Source organism: Myxocyprinus asiaticus, chromosome 48 (assembly GCF_019703515.2).
Source record: "Myxocyprinus asiaticus isolate MX2 ecotype Aquarium Trade chromosome 48, UBuf_Myxa_2, whole genome shotgun sequence".
NCBI lineage: Eukaryota > Metazoa > Chordata > Actinopteri > Cypriniformes > Catostomidae > Myxocyprinus > Myxocyprinus asiaticus.
The window spans coordinates 30,195,646-30,210,645 of record NC_059391.1 but is presented as its reverse complement, the minus strand read 5'-3'; the positions used below and the strand labels follow the sequence as shown (position 1 = coordinate 30,210,645).

The 15,000-nt window shown below is 35.9% G+C and overlaps 1 protein-coding gene across 1 annotated transcript in view; it reads left to right on the top strand.

Annotated features, from left to right (window-relative positions):
* LOC127437137 (PDZ domain-containing RING finger protein 4-like) overlaps positions 1-15,000 on the top strand; it is a 92,429-nt gene that overhangs the window by 177 nt on the left and 77,252 nt on the right. Inside the window, exon 1 of the mRNA XM_051691846.1 lies at positions 1-12. This exon is cut by the window's left edge and continues 177 nt beyond it. Coding sequence (XP_051547806.1) covers positions 1-12 — 12 coding nt within the window. The remainder of the gene's footprint in view (positions 13-15,000) is intronic.

Genomic DNA, 15,000 nt, shown 5'->3' with positions numbered 1-15,000 from the left:
GAGATCTCACAGGTGAGACACACACTGACAGAACATTGGGGGGGTTGCAGTGTGAAGCATTTACCTGTTTCCATTAATCATGGTATAAATATTGGGGGGGTACTTACTTGTTTTGATTATTGGGGGTTTACCTACCCCTTATCCCCCCTGGAATCTACGCTCCTCTCTGTGACACTGATGTGACGGCTGTATATTGTTGTTCATTGTTTACAGTCAGAGAGCCAAAGGGACATTTACTGTGAAGTTCCATGTCATTAAAAGGTCTTTTTGGACATTTTATTATGACATTACTATGTTTTTCTTTGGATATGGTACTATTTAAAACCATGAGTTTTGGACGTACAGGGTACCATGATAATACCATTGTTTTTTGGACTTTAAAGAATGTGATAATGGGACCAGGTTTATTTATTTATTATGTGTGTGTGTGTATGTGAGTGAGTGTGTGTGTATGTATCTGTGTGAGTGTGTGTGTCTGTGTGTATGTATCTGTGTGAGTGTGTGTGTCTGTGTGAGTGTGTGTTGTGTGTGTGTGTCTGTGTAATTGTGTGTGTTGTCTGTGTGTCTGTCTGCGTGAGTGTGTGTGTGTGTGTCTGTCTGTGTGTGTTTGTGTGTGTGTGTCTGTGTCAGTGAGTGTCTGTGTGTATGTATCTGTGTGAGTGTGAGTGTGTGTGTCTGTCTGTGTGTGTGTGTTGTGTGTGTGTGTCTGTCTATGTGAGTGTGTGTGTCTGTGTAATTGTGTGTGTTGTCTGTGTGTCTGTCTGCGTGAGTGTGTGTGTCTGTGTGAGTGTGTGTGTATGTGTGTATGTATCTGTGTGAGTGTGTGTGTCTGTGTGTATGTATCTGTGTGAGTGTGTGTGTCTGTGTGAGTGTGTGTTGTGTGTGTGTCTGTCTGTGTGAGTGTGTGTGTGTGTCTGTGTAATTGTGTGTGTTGTCTGTGTGTCTGTCTGCGTGAGTGTGTGTGTGTGTGTGTGTGTCTGTGTGAGTGTGAGTGTGTGTCTGTCTGTGTGTGTGTGTTTGTGTGTGTGTCTGTGTCGGTGAGTGTGTGTGTGTATGTATCTGTGTGAGTGTGTGTGTCTGTGTGTGTGTGTGTGTGTGTTGTGTGTGTGTCTGTCTATGTGAGTGTGTGTGTCTGTGTAATTGTGTGTGTTGTCTGTGTGTCTGTCTGCGTGAGTGTGTGTGAGTGTGTGTGTGTGTGTTTGTCTATGTGAGTGTGTGTGTGTCTGTGTGAGTGTGTTTGTTGTGTGTGTGTCTGTGTGAGTGTCTGTGTATGTGTGTGTGTGTCTGTGTGTGTGTGTCTGTGTGAGTGTGTGTGTGTGTGTCTGTCTATGTGAGTGTGTGTGTGTGTGTGTCTGTGTGAGTGTGTTTGTTGTGTGTGTGTCTGTCTGTGTGAGTTGTGTGTGTGTCTGTCTGTCTGTGTGAGTTGTGTGTGTGTCTGTCTGTCTGTCTGTGTGAGTTGTGTGTGTCTGTGTGAGTGTGTGTGTCTGTGTGAGTGTATGTGTCTGTGTGAGTCTGTGTGTGAGTGTGTGTGTGTGTGTGTGTGTGTGTGTTGTGTGTGTGTGTGTCTGTGTGAGTGTGTGTGTGTGTGTGTGTGTCTGTGTGAGTGTGTGTTTGTGTCTATGTGTGTGTGTGTGTGTGTGTGTGTCTGTGTGAAAAACAATTGGAATACTACATTTTTAAGCATAGTATGTTTTGTGTGCATGTTTTTTGGGGTGTATTTACCATAGTAGCTTTGAAGGACATTGGAATATCATGTAAATATCACGGTATATGAATACGGTACTCATAAGTACCATGTTATAAAAGTACCATGGATATAGTACTTTGTTAACACCATAACTATTATGTAAATACCCCTGTTTTTTTGGACTTCAAAGAATGTGATATTGGGAATTACCATTGGAATACAACATTTCTTTGGACGTTTGTGTGCATGTTTTTTGGGGTATGTACTATAGTAGTACCATGGTATTCTTTGAAGTACCTTTTAATATGTAAAAATCATGGTATATGAATATGATACTTATAAGTACCTGTTATATAAGTACAATTGCAATGGTACTATGGTAATACCATGAGTTTGGACATGATTTCATAGTAATATCTCGTTGTTTTGGCATGTATCGTGGTAGCCTATATGTTTTACTACATAGTACAGTGCTTTTTGAGGTGTGTACCATAGCAGTACTGTTTTCAGATGTTTTTATAAAGGCTGTATGAATTGATTGTATTCCATCACTATATATGACATCATTGTATTGATGAAGAGAATGAATTCTATAGCTGATATTCTGTAATTCTAGTTGCATACATTAAATACACCTGAGAATGTTGAAGCTGAAAGTGACTGTGAGCAAATAATGAGAGAAATAACACCTGTGTCAAGAGTGTGTCATATTTTTAGTGTTATATCAGGGCGTTTGTGCTGCTGCTGTTGTGTTTTCTCAATAATTACATGTTTTACTGTCTGACAATGAGCTTGTAGGTTGAACATGACATGATTTTAAGAGGGAACTGATTTAAAACCAAGAGTACATTCAAACAAAAAGAGTTCTGATTGAGACATTAAGTGTAACTGAGTGTGATTTGATAGTTTAGTGTCTGTGTGAGTGTGTAAATGCTGGAAGATCTTCAGTGTTGCGTTCAGATTGGCTGTGTGTTCATGAAAGTGCTGTCGGTGATTTATATTCTGCTGAGTGTGTCATTAACTCTTATAATGCTGTTCCATTGTTTTATCACCTTTAAGGGTTTTAATAGCTCCCGTAACACACACACACACACACACACACACACGTCTCATTAACACTGGTATAAAATGATTCTGATTCTGTTAATAAAAAGTGAATGTTCTGCTGTGTGTGTGATGGTTGATTCACTGTGTTAATTGCTGTCGTTCTGATGGTGTTGAACGAGCGGTTCTGATGAATCTCCACTGGATGGTTCTGCTGTAATCAGACGAATGAATATCACATGAGTCTGATGTCTCGAGATGAACAACTGGAGGTCACATTTCTGTACGGCTATTAAAATAATTATTCATCTGATTCTGTACAGAGACGCAGAGGTGCACAACACAATAGCAAAGCAAACTGAACAATGGAAAGAGTCCAAGTTTTGTTGTTCTGTTTTCATTGTGTTGTGAGCGTTTGACTTTGTTATTATTATGGCTTAATTCTTTTGTATTTTGGACTCTAATTTGGTGTTTCTTAAAAAAATGTTCAGAATGAAGAATATTCCAAAATATCCCCTTTTTCTCCCAATTTGGAATGCCCAATTCCCACTACTTAGTAGGTCCTCGTGGTGGCGCGGTTACTCACCTCAATCCGGGTGGTGGAGAACAAGTCTCAGTTGCCTCCGCTTCTGAGACTGTCAATCCGTGCATCTTATCACGTGACTCGTTGTGCATGACACCGCGGAGACTCACAGCATGTGGAGGCTCATGCTACTCTCCACAATCCACACACAACTCACCACACGCCCCATTGAGAGCGAGAACCACTAATCACGACCACGAGGAGGTTACCCCATGTGACTCTACCCTCCCTAGCAACCGGGCCAATTTGATTGCTTAGGAGACCTGGCTGGAGTCACTCGGCACGCCCTGGATTCGAACTCGTGACTCCAGGGGTGATAGTCAGCGTCAATAATCGCTGAGATACCCAGACACCCCGTTCCTCCTTTTCTTTAAAAAAATCACAAATCTGTGTTCCAGTGAGACACTTACAATGGAAATCAGTGGGGACAATTTTTGGAGGGTTTAAACAAAAATGTGAAGTTTGTAATTTTATAAAAGCACATTACGTCGTCATGACAACGAAGTTGTAAAATTGTCTATAACTTTCCAGAGATGCGGTTAGTAAGTGATTTTATCACAGTAAAATCATGTTAACACACATATTGTTTATGTCTTGAATTAAATTAATTTTTGTGGTAATCAATATTATGCACAAATGCTGTCGATTGAGCTTAACTTGCATTGAACCCAGAATATTTCTTTAATTCCATTGTGTTTCAACTTTTTTAGAGTTCGCTGGCTGATTTTGTTGTGTTGTGTGGTGTTACCTGTAATTCTGCTGTAACTCTCTCTAAACCTAGACAACAAACAGACCTTCTATCTGCTCTCTTTAGCTCAATGTGATCTCACAGTTGCAGCAGCTGTGTTTTATGTCATGTATCCTCAGTCCGATCTAACTCTTTCGCTGTAATGTTTGATAACAGCATATCTGATCCAACATGCTCCAAACCTCTCGTCTACTGAGAAGGAACAGCAGCAGAGAGAGAAATGGGTACAATTAGTGACGCAAGCATTTCAGGTACACTGAGAGCGAGTGATGCAACAGGATAAATCTAGAGCTGCTCTGATTATCAACGTGATTATAATCAGACGTGCTCATCAGGAGGGCGTTCACACACTCAGAGCTGAAAGTGTGTCGGTTAATAATTTCTCACTCGGTCTGCTCGAGTCGTACTGAGATTCTGAACTTCTACACATCTGTGCTTTCTCAGAAGAGATTTGTATTCTTTATTTAAGACTTTAAAGGGACAGTACACCCAAAAATGAAATCTCTCTCATCATTTACTCACCCTCATGCCATCCCAGATGTGTGTGACTCTCTTTCTTCACCAGAACACAGATGAAGATATTTAGAAGAATATTTCAGCTCTGCAGATTCATACAATACAAGTGAATGGTGACCAAAACTTTAAAGCTCCAAAAAGAACATAAATGCAGCATAAAAGTAATCCATATGTCTTCAGAAGTGATATGATAGGTGTGGGTGAGAAACAGATCAATATTTAAGTCAGTGGTTCTCAACCTTTTTTTGTGACATAATTTGAAAGCGGAGACTTTGTTGTACCAAAACGAAACCGCCCTCCACATAACTCAGCATTTGTGTTATTTGCAACTTCGATGCATTGAATAATTGTAAAGTTTTGTTAATAAATTCAGCAGGATTATGCATCATGAATGTGAGACCAAACCTTGCGTTTCTTGAATTCAAGCAGATGGAGGGCTATATCTGGGGCCAATAAAATGAAAATGCGAAGACAGAAACTAAAAATAGAAGTGAGATTGTTCATATATTTTGCATTTGTTAATTTATTCATTATTTATTTCTTTTTTTTTTTTTTTTATAGTTTTATCAGCGGTATTTGTAACAAGACCATAGTAAACACATGGAAGCATGGATCTTCTTCACTACTGTGGTTAGATGTAACATGATTTCTGTAAAACAAACTATGGCATTCTTGTAATTATAAACAGTAGACCTACTCTAAACACATATAAAAACAAAAAATACAAAACACAAATATTTATATGTTGTAACTATATTCCCTCACTCCCTTAATGTAGCCTATGACAAATGTAATAGAGCTGAAGTAGTGAAATGATAATATTAATTATGAATCTATTTCTGCCTAAAGTGCAGTTAGTGTTACTATAGTAAATTCAAGGGTGGTGATGTAGAATTCTGTGCCGAATTCAAATGGTTTCCGCTTCTCGTGCCTTGATTCTCGCAGAGCTGCGCATTTAAGAGCTCGAGACCGGTCTGCGAGTAAAAACGCACCTGCTTTGCACTCGCGCTGCTCTGTCCATCATCTACAGAGCCATACAGGGGCATTAGTCAAGGTTGTGCTTTGCTATACCAGATACTTGAGATGTGTCACTAGACTTCAGAATCAGATGAACCGCGGTACAAATGCGTAGCAACCTGTATAATTGAGAACCAACTGATATACTCCAAGTCTAGATAAACGTTTTAATGCAAAGAGGAACTTGACAATAGATTTGATTATTATGAGTGATAAACGCCCCCCTCTCTACTAATTTGCTCTCAGCGCCCCCTGGCATCCTTTAAACGCCCACTGGGGGGCGGTACCACCCCCGTTGAGAACCCCTGATTTAAGTCCATATTCTTCTTCTTTTATTTTTGCCGATTCACATTCTTCTTGCATATCGCCACCTACTGTGCATGGAGGAGAATTTTTAGTATAAAAGGACATAAATATTGATTGGTTTCTCCCCCAAACCTATCATATCACATCTTTGTTAACTTAGTGTTGCAAAAGGGTGTCATAGTGCTACCACGGACTCAAGCTTTATAATACCGGCGGTACCACAGTGTTTTTCATTAAATACAGTTGTATACATAACTAATGCTTACACAGCAAGACACTCATAAAAGAGAAAGTCATAGTCAAACACAACCACCAAAGACCTCCATTTCTGGGGGCCGTTCACTCCGAACGTATCTGTCTTTTTCTATGGAAGCATGCACTTGACGGACGCATTTGACTGTTGCATCGTGTCTCGCCGTTTTTGCAGCTTCCCGTGCATGAGCAATGCATTTTTTAGATGCTATTTCAGCCTTTTAAGATGCATCTCGAGACACCCGCGTTCTGTGTTTATTCATTGCACCTGTTTAAGCCCAAGAATGCGATTGGTTTGAAAAGCCCATAAGTCAGTCAGTGCTTGGCACACATCCAAAATGTGAAACTATGCATTTTTATCATAATTTCATATATTAAAATCTTGAATGTTTATCTGACAGCCTTAAATCTCACTAAATTATTGTGTTAATTCAATCGACAGCCCTAAAGACAACATATCAAATGTCATTAGAGGTAACATGCAGATAAATTGAGGCTAATGTTAATCTAATACTTTCTCATTAAAACTTAAACCAAATGACATCAAACGCCACAGCTGTCAAAGACATCTGAAAATAAGGCAATATAGAGTCTTCTGAAATGAGATGAAAACGACCACTGAGACTGGACAGAAAACCTCCTACGGTCTTGATTATCTCAATTGTTTCTCCTAGACAGCAATGAGATGAAATGGAGACTTTTGCATGTGTCTCCCGCTTCTCAGATGTTTCTCCTGAGACATATGTCTCCTCTAGAGTATCATCAACAGTTTTAATTTTATAGCTCTATGCTCGTACAGTCAACTCATTTGTGTGTTTAGAGGAGTTTTAGGTGACAAAGTTGATACTGAAATAAAACATAACTTAAGAGGCTTGAAAGAGTAACATTTGAGCAATAACATTGTGCTCTGGGTGACCAAAAAACTGTTTTGTCCTTGTCTGACGACAGTGAATGGACTGTGACATTTGGAGGTCCATAGTGAGTTTATGAAGCGTGTGTGTGTAGCTGGACAGGTGCACACATGTGTGTTTGACAAATGAGTTTCATCACTGCTGGGACGTGTGTGTGTGTGTGTGTGTGTGTGTGTGTGTGTGTGTGTGTGTGTAATGGCCTGAGGTCCCGGGACCCCTCGCTGACCCCCTCACTGGACTGAACACTACAAATGTTCAGTCCATCTCTGTGTCCTGCTCCATCTCTGTGAAGGTAAAATATGAAGGTAAAATAGTGCCTAATTGATTTGCATGTACAGAAAGAGATTTGCGAAATGAAATTGCAAGTTAAATTTGTTTTAAGTGCACACAGAACGTTTTGTAAAGGTGTAAATCAAGTTGCAAGTGTAAGAAACAAATATTAGCAATACTTCAATGCTTTGCATAAGTGTTATTCATGTGTTGTGAATCTGAAATTTCATATGAACACAAAGTAAATGTGGTCTGTATTCTTCTGGCTTCCTTTTTCTCGTGCTTACACTTTTGGCACGGATTATGCGCCTAAACATGGTCAAAAACACTGCAATCAGCGATATGCAAGCAAAGAAAGGGTGTCATGAACAGCAAAATGGTTTGACAACGTAGAATCAGTCTTTATGTGTAAAATAAACAACTGCAAACTTGTAAATGACTTGTGTAATCCGATATACACTGTTCCATCTTCCCTTTGTTGCGCTCACACTTTTGGCAAATTTCTCACTGAAAAGAGTTTTGCAAGCAAGAGGGGGAAGGCGGGTCTACCTGCTTCTAGTAACCAATAAAATGAGGTTTTCCTTGACCCGTTTACTCTGACCTGATAGCGTGGCAGACCGCCTGTTCTTCATAAGGCACAGCATCGTTCCTCTGGGTATCTCTCCTCTCTTAAATATTAAACTGAAATATTAATACTTACACATTCTTTTATTGTGAGAGTAAAGTTGAGCCGACACCATTTATTGATATAAATATGATTCTCAATCTGATGTTCAAATGTCTCTTCTTGTTGCTGTTCATTACACTGTGCTTTGCAAACCATTTAGGAACTATTTTACCCTCATACTCAAACCAGAGAACAAAAGAACCAAAAATGAGCCGTTTGATTGATGTCGAGTCCATCGACTGAAGATTACCTGCAGAAACACTGAGAGAGGGTGAATAAACTGCACTGTTATGAATCTTTTGTTTGCAGTATTTCAGGAAAACGGGATATTTGTTCATGTTAGAGAGTTGATTGAGGTGTTTGGATCACAGCGGTGGAGTGATGACCCAGTAAACCACCACAGTAGTTGCAGAATTCCTTTAGTGAATCAGTCGCTAAAACAGACGAAAGCAGACAGTCTCATGCAAATTTACCACACAGTTTATTCTAGTAAATACACACAAAATGTTTTCATTAATTTCCTTATTCCAGATCTTGTTTGAATCTCTGGCTGGTTTACCATCGGTCTACTGAATTCTAATGGAAATCCTGTGAGTGTGTGTGTGTGAGCGTGTGTGTGTGTGTGTGTGTGTGTGAGTTTGAGTGAGTGAGTGAGTGTGTGTGTGTTTTCAGATAGAGTGGAAATGTGCCTGCGGCTGCTGACTTCATCATTTTTTCCCATCTCATTCCGAGCAGGAATATGAAAAGAGAATATTTACTGACTTCCTTCGCCAGATTTTTCACAGCCGAGACTAAACCATCACTGCAGCATTACATAATCAACAGCTCTCCATTAATAATGTGTGTGTGTTCAGACTGTTGGCTGAAATCATACAGTAAATAGAAATCTGCCATCCACACATTTTCAGCTTTATCAAATATTTTGACTCTCTTTAAATTATGATCTGCTGTTCTGTTTGGAGTCAAAAGTTACAGTTATAAGTTACTGTTCCATTTTATAGACTTGGAAAAGATTTATTTATTCATTATTATTAGTATTTTAGTCCCTGCGTACAGGACCATCTGGAGCTGTAAAAGTTTGTAGACTGGTGGCAACACTTAATGCCTTTTCACATCAGAGGTGATGCGATTATGCAAAGTGATCGCCAACCCTTTAACATAGAAAGTGAAGTGAATGTTCACTATTTGCATATTCACACCTTTACAATAGGTGGCACACCTTTGAGCTGGTCCTCCTATGACAGAGGAGAGGAAACACTACTTAAAGTTAGCAAAACCATGGAAGGGAAAGTTGGAAATACTATCATGCTTTAGGAACTATTACCAGACTCTTTATAAGCCAGAGTCTTTATACTTGGATACAAATAAAATGAAAAAGTACTTGAAGTCTTTAAACCTCCCTCAACATAATGAGGCATTAATCCATCCAATAACAGAGGAAGAGATTTTAATAGTTATTAAAAAGAGTAAAATGGAAAAATGTCCAGGAAATTATGGATTTACAAATGAATTTTATAAAGAATTTCGTGATTTATTGTCACCAGTTCTGGTTGAAGTTTTTAATTGGATTTTAGAAAAAGGGGAGTGGCCAAAAACTCTTCTATTATATCAGTAATACCAAAATAAGGAAGAGACAATGTTCGTCCTACAGACCAATATCTCTTGTAAATGTAGATCAAAAGTTTACATCAATAATAGCTACAAGACTTGCTGACATAATACCAACAATAATTGATTTAGACCAAACTGGATTTGTGAAAAATCATTTATTGTTTGATAATGTGCGACGAACACTTAATCTTATCGATTATGCAGCAAAAACTAAGCAACAGATGTTAATAATGACTTTAGATGCTGAAAAGGCATTTGACAGGGTGCTATGACCATGTACCATTCTGAAACATGCCAATCATTTGATTTATTAAATTAGCTAAAGAAATATACAATCAACCAGATGCAAGAGTGAGGGCCAATTGAACTTGAAATTTAAATTAAAGAGGGGAGCAAGACAAGGGGACCCCATGTCACCTCAGATATATGCTTTATGTATAGAGCTTTTAGCACTAACTATACAAATTAATTCTAGAGTGAAAGGTCTTAAAGTCGAGGATGAAGAACATAAACTTGCATTGTATGCAGATGATGTCATAATGTTTTTAACAGAAGTAGAATCATTGTATTAGAGGAGATAGATCTGTATGGAGCTTTGTCTGGATATTAATTAAACTTGAATAAGACAGAAGCTATGGAAATAGGGGACAAATTACAAAAGGGTTTAAAAAAATTATGATATGAAGTGGAATCGAACAGAAATAAGGTACTTGGGAGTAATAATTCCAAACAATTTATATAATTTGTATAAGTGTAATAGGGCTGAAACGATTAGTTGACATTATCGACAACGTCGCCATTTAACGCAACATGACATCACATTAAACTCTAATGATGACGCATGAGAGCAGCACTGCAGTTCATGATTGACTGAGGAGAGGAAGAATTACACAGATCACAGATGCACTCTAAACTTTCCAAACAGCTTCAGCTGATGTAGATCGCAAAGTATGAGGGAATTATAATGCAAAAATACTAAATAAGTAAATACAGAAGCACTCTAGTTGTGGAATCAGTAGAGCCGGAGCTCTTCAAAGGAAACACCCCGGCGTTACATCCTTAATGCAGCTATATTTAATGTGTTACATCTTTAATGTGGTTAAATTTAATGCATTACATCATATTTAATGCGTTACATCTTTAATGTGGTTAAATTTAATGCATTACATCTTTAATGCGGTTATATTTCATGCGTTACATCTTTAATGCGGTTATATTTAAAACGTTACATCTTTAATGTGGTTATATTTAATGCGTTACATCTTTAATGCGGTTATATTTAATGCGTTACATCTTTAATGCGGTTATATTTAAAACGTTACATCTTTAATGCGGTTATATTTAATGCGTTACATCTTTAATGCGGTTATATTTAATGCATTACATCTTTAATGCGGTTATATTTAATGCATTACATCTTTAATGCGGTTATATTTAATGCATTACATCTTTAATGCAGTTATATTTAATGCGTTACATCTTTAATGCAGTTATATTTAATGCGTTACATCTTTAATGCGGTTATATTTAATACGTTACATCTTTAATGCGGTTATATTTAATGCGTTACATCTTTAATGTGGTTAAATTTAATGCGTTACATCTTTAATGCGGTTATATTTAATGCGTTACATCTTTAATGCGGTTATATTTAATGCGTTACATCTTTAATGCGGTTATATTTAATGCGTTACATCTTTAATGCAGTTATATTTAATGCGTTACATCTTTAATGCGGTTATATTTAATGCGTTACATCTTTAATGCGGTTATATCTTTAATGCGTTACATCTTTAATGTGGTTATATTTAATGCGTTACATCTTTAATGCGGTTATATTTAATGCGTTACATCTTTAATGCGGTTATATTTAATATGTTACATCTTTAATGCGGTTATATTTAATGCGTTACATCTTTAATGCGATTATATTTAATGCATTACATCTTTAATGCAGTTATATTTAATGCATTACATCTTTAATGCGGTTATATTTAATGCGTTACATCTTTAATGCAGTTATATTTAATGCATTACATCTTTAATGCGGTTATATTTAATGCGTTACATCTTTAATGCGATTATATTTAATGCATTACATCTTTAATGCGGTTATATTTAATGCATTACATCTTTAATGCAGTTATATTTAATGTGTTACATCTTTAATGCAGTTAATTTAATGCATTACATCTTTAATGCGTTACATCTTTAATGCGGTTATATTTAATGCGTTACATCTTTAATGCGGTTATATTTAATACGTTACATCTTTAATGCGTTACATCTTTAATGCGGTTATATTTAATGCGTTACATCTTTAATGCGGTTATATTTAATGCGTTACATCTTTAATGCGTTACATCTTTAATGCGGTTATATTTAATGCGTTACATCTTTAATGCGGTTATATTTAATGCGTTACATCTTTAATACTGTTATATTTAATGCGTTACATCTTTAATGCGGTTATATTTAATGCGTTACATCTTTAATACTATTATATTTAATGCGTTACATCTTTAATACTGTTATATTTAATGCGTTACATCTTTAATGCGGTTATATTTAATGCGTTACATCTTTAATACTGTTATATTTAATGCGTTACATCTTTAATGCGGTTATATCTTTAATGCAGTTACATCTTTAATGCAGTTATATTTGATGTGTTATAGCTTTATTAAAGTTCAAATAATACAGAAGCAGATCATGTAAATAACTACAAACTCTGAAATGGTCATTTCTCTGTGTGCACCTCTTCTGTGAGTTGTGTGAATGTCCCGATCTAAGGGGGAGAGATTGAAACTGCACCCGTCTGATGCACACTCTGTCACAGGACGCTCATCCCTTGAGCGCACACGCTTAATGCATCTAGATTATAATGTGATGACTCGTGACTTATTGAATCATAATATATGTGTTGCTGTGTGTTTCTTATCGTGAAGAACATTGGCAATACGCAGCTTTATTAATAAGAGAGAGTTTAAGTTGAAGATGGATTGAAGTGAACAGAAAGGTGAGAGAGGGTAGTCTTACATCTTTAATGCGGTTACAATTTAATACGTTACATCTTTAATGCGGTTATATTTAATGTGTTACATCTTTAATGCGGTTATATTTAAAACGTTACATCTTTAATGCGGTTATATTTAATGCGTTACATCTTTAATGCGGTTATATTTAATGCGTTACATCTTTAATGCGGTTATATTTAATGCGTTACATCTTTAATGTGGTTAAATTTAATGCGTTACATCTTTAATGCGGTTATATTTAATGTGTTACATCTTTAATGCGGTTATATTTAAAACGTTACATCTTTAATACTGTTATATTTAATGCGTTACATCCTTAATGCAGTTATATTTAATGTGTTACATCTTTAATGCAGTTATATTTAATGCGTTGCATCTTTAATGTGGTTAAATTTAATGCGTTACATCTTTAATGCAGTTATATTTAATGCGTTACATCTTTAATGTGGTTAAATTTAATGCGTTACATCTTTAATGCGGTTATATTTAATGTGTTACATCTTTAATGCGGTTATATTTAAAACGTTACATCTTTAATGCGGTTATATTTAATGCGTTACATCTTTAATGCAGTTATATTTAATACGTTGCATCTTTAATGCGTTACATCTTTAATGCGGTTATATTTAATGCGTTACATCCTTAATGCAGTTATATTTCATGCGTTACATCTTTAATGTGGTTAAATTTAATGCATTACATCTTTAATGCGTTACATCTTTAATGCGGTTATATTTAATGCGTTACATCTTTAATGCGGTTATATTTAAAATGTTACATCTTTAATGCGGTTATATTTAATGCGTTACATCTTTAATACAGTTATATTGAATGCGTTACATCTTTAATGCAGTTAATTTAATGCATTACATCTTTAATGCGTTACATCTTTAATGCGGTTATATTTAATGCGTTACATCTTTAATGCGGTTATATTTAATGCGTTACATCTTTAATACTGTTATATTTAATGCGTTACATCTTTAATGCGGTTATATCTTTAATACTGTTATATTTAAAACATTACATCTTTAATACTGTTATATTTAATGCGTTACATCTTTAATGCGGTTATATCTTTAATACTGTTATATTTAATGCGTTACATCTTTAATGCGTTACATCTTTAATGCGGTTATATTTAATGTGTTACATCTTTAATACTGTTATATTTAATGCGTTACATCTTTAATACTGTTATATTTAATGTGTTACATCTTTAATGCGGTTATATTTAATGCGTTACATCTTTAATGCGGTTATATTTAATGCGTTACATCTTTAATGCGGTTATATTTAATGCGTTACATCTTTAATGCGTTACATCTTTAATGCGGTTATATTTAATGTGTTACATCTTTAATGCGGTTATATTTAATGCGTTACATCTTTAATGCGTTACATCTTTAATGCGGTTATATTTAATGTGTTACATCTTTAATACTGTTATATTTAATGCGTTACATCTTTAATACTGTTATATTTAATGTGTTACATCTTTAATGCGGTTATATTTAATGCGTTACATCTTTAATGCGGTTATATTTAATGTGTTACATCTTTAATACTGTTATATTTAATGTGTTACATCTTTAATGCAGTTATATTTAATGCGTTACATCTTTAATGCGGTTATATTTAATGCGTTACATCTTTAATACTGTTATATTTAATGCGTTACATCTTTAATGTGGTTATATCTTTAATGCAGTTATATTTGATGTGTTATAGCTTTATTAAAGTTCAAATAATACGGAAGCAGATCATGTAAATAACTACAAACTCTGAAATGGTCATTTCTCTGTGTGGTCAGCGCCTCTTCTATGAGTTGTGTGAATGTCCCGATCTAAGGGGGAGAGATTGAAACTGCACCCGTCTGATGCACACTCTGTCACGGGACGCTCATCCCTTGAGCGCACACGCTTAATGCATCTAGATTATAACGTGATGACTCGTGACTTATTGAATCATAATATATGTGTTGCTGTGTGTTTCTTATCGTGAAGAACATTGGCAATACGCAGCTTTATTAATAAGAGAGAGTTTAAGTTGAAGATGGATTGAAGTGAACAGAAAGGTGAGAGAGGGTACTTACATCTTTAATGCGGTTAAATTTAATGCGTTACATCTTTAATGCGGTTATATTTAATGTGTTACATCTTTAATGCGGTTATATTTAAAACGGTACATCTTTAATGCGGTTATATTTAATGCGTTACATCCTTAATGCAGTTATATTTAATGCGTTACATCTTTAATGCAGTTATATTTAATGCGTTACATCTTTAATGCGGTTATATTTAAAACGTTACATCTTTAATGCGGTTATATTTAATGCGTTACATCTTTA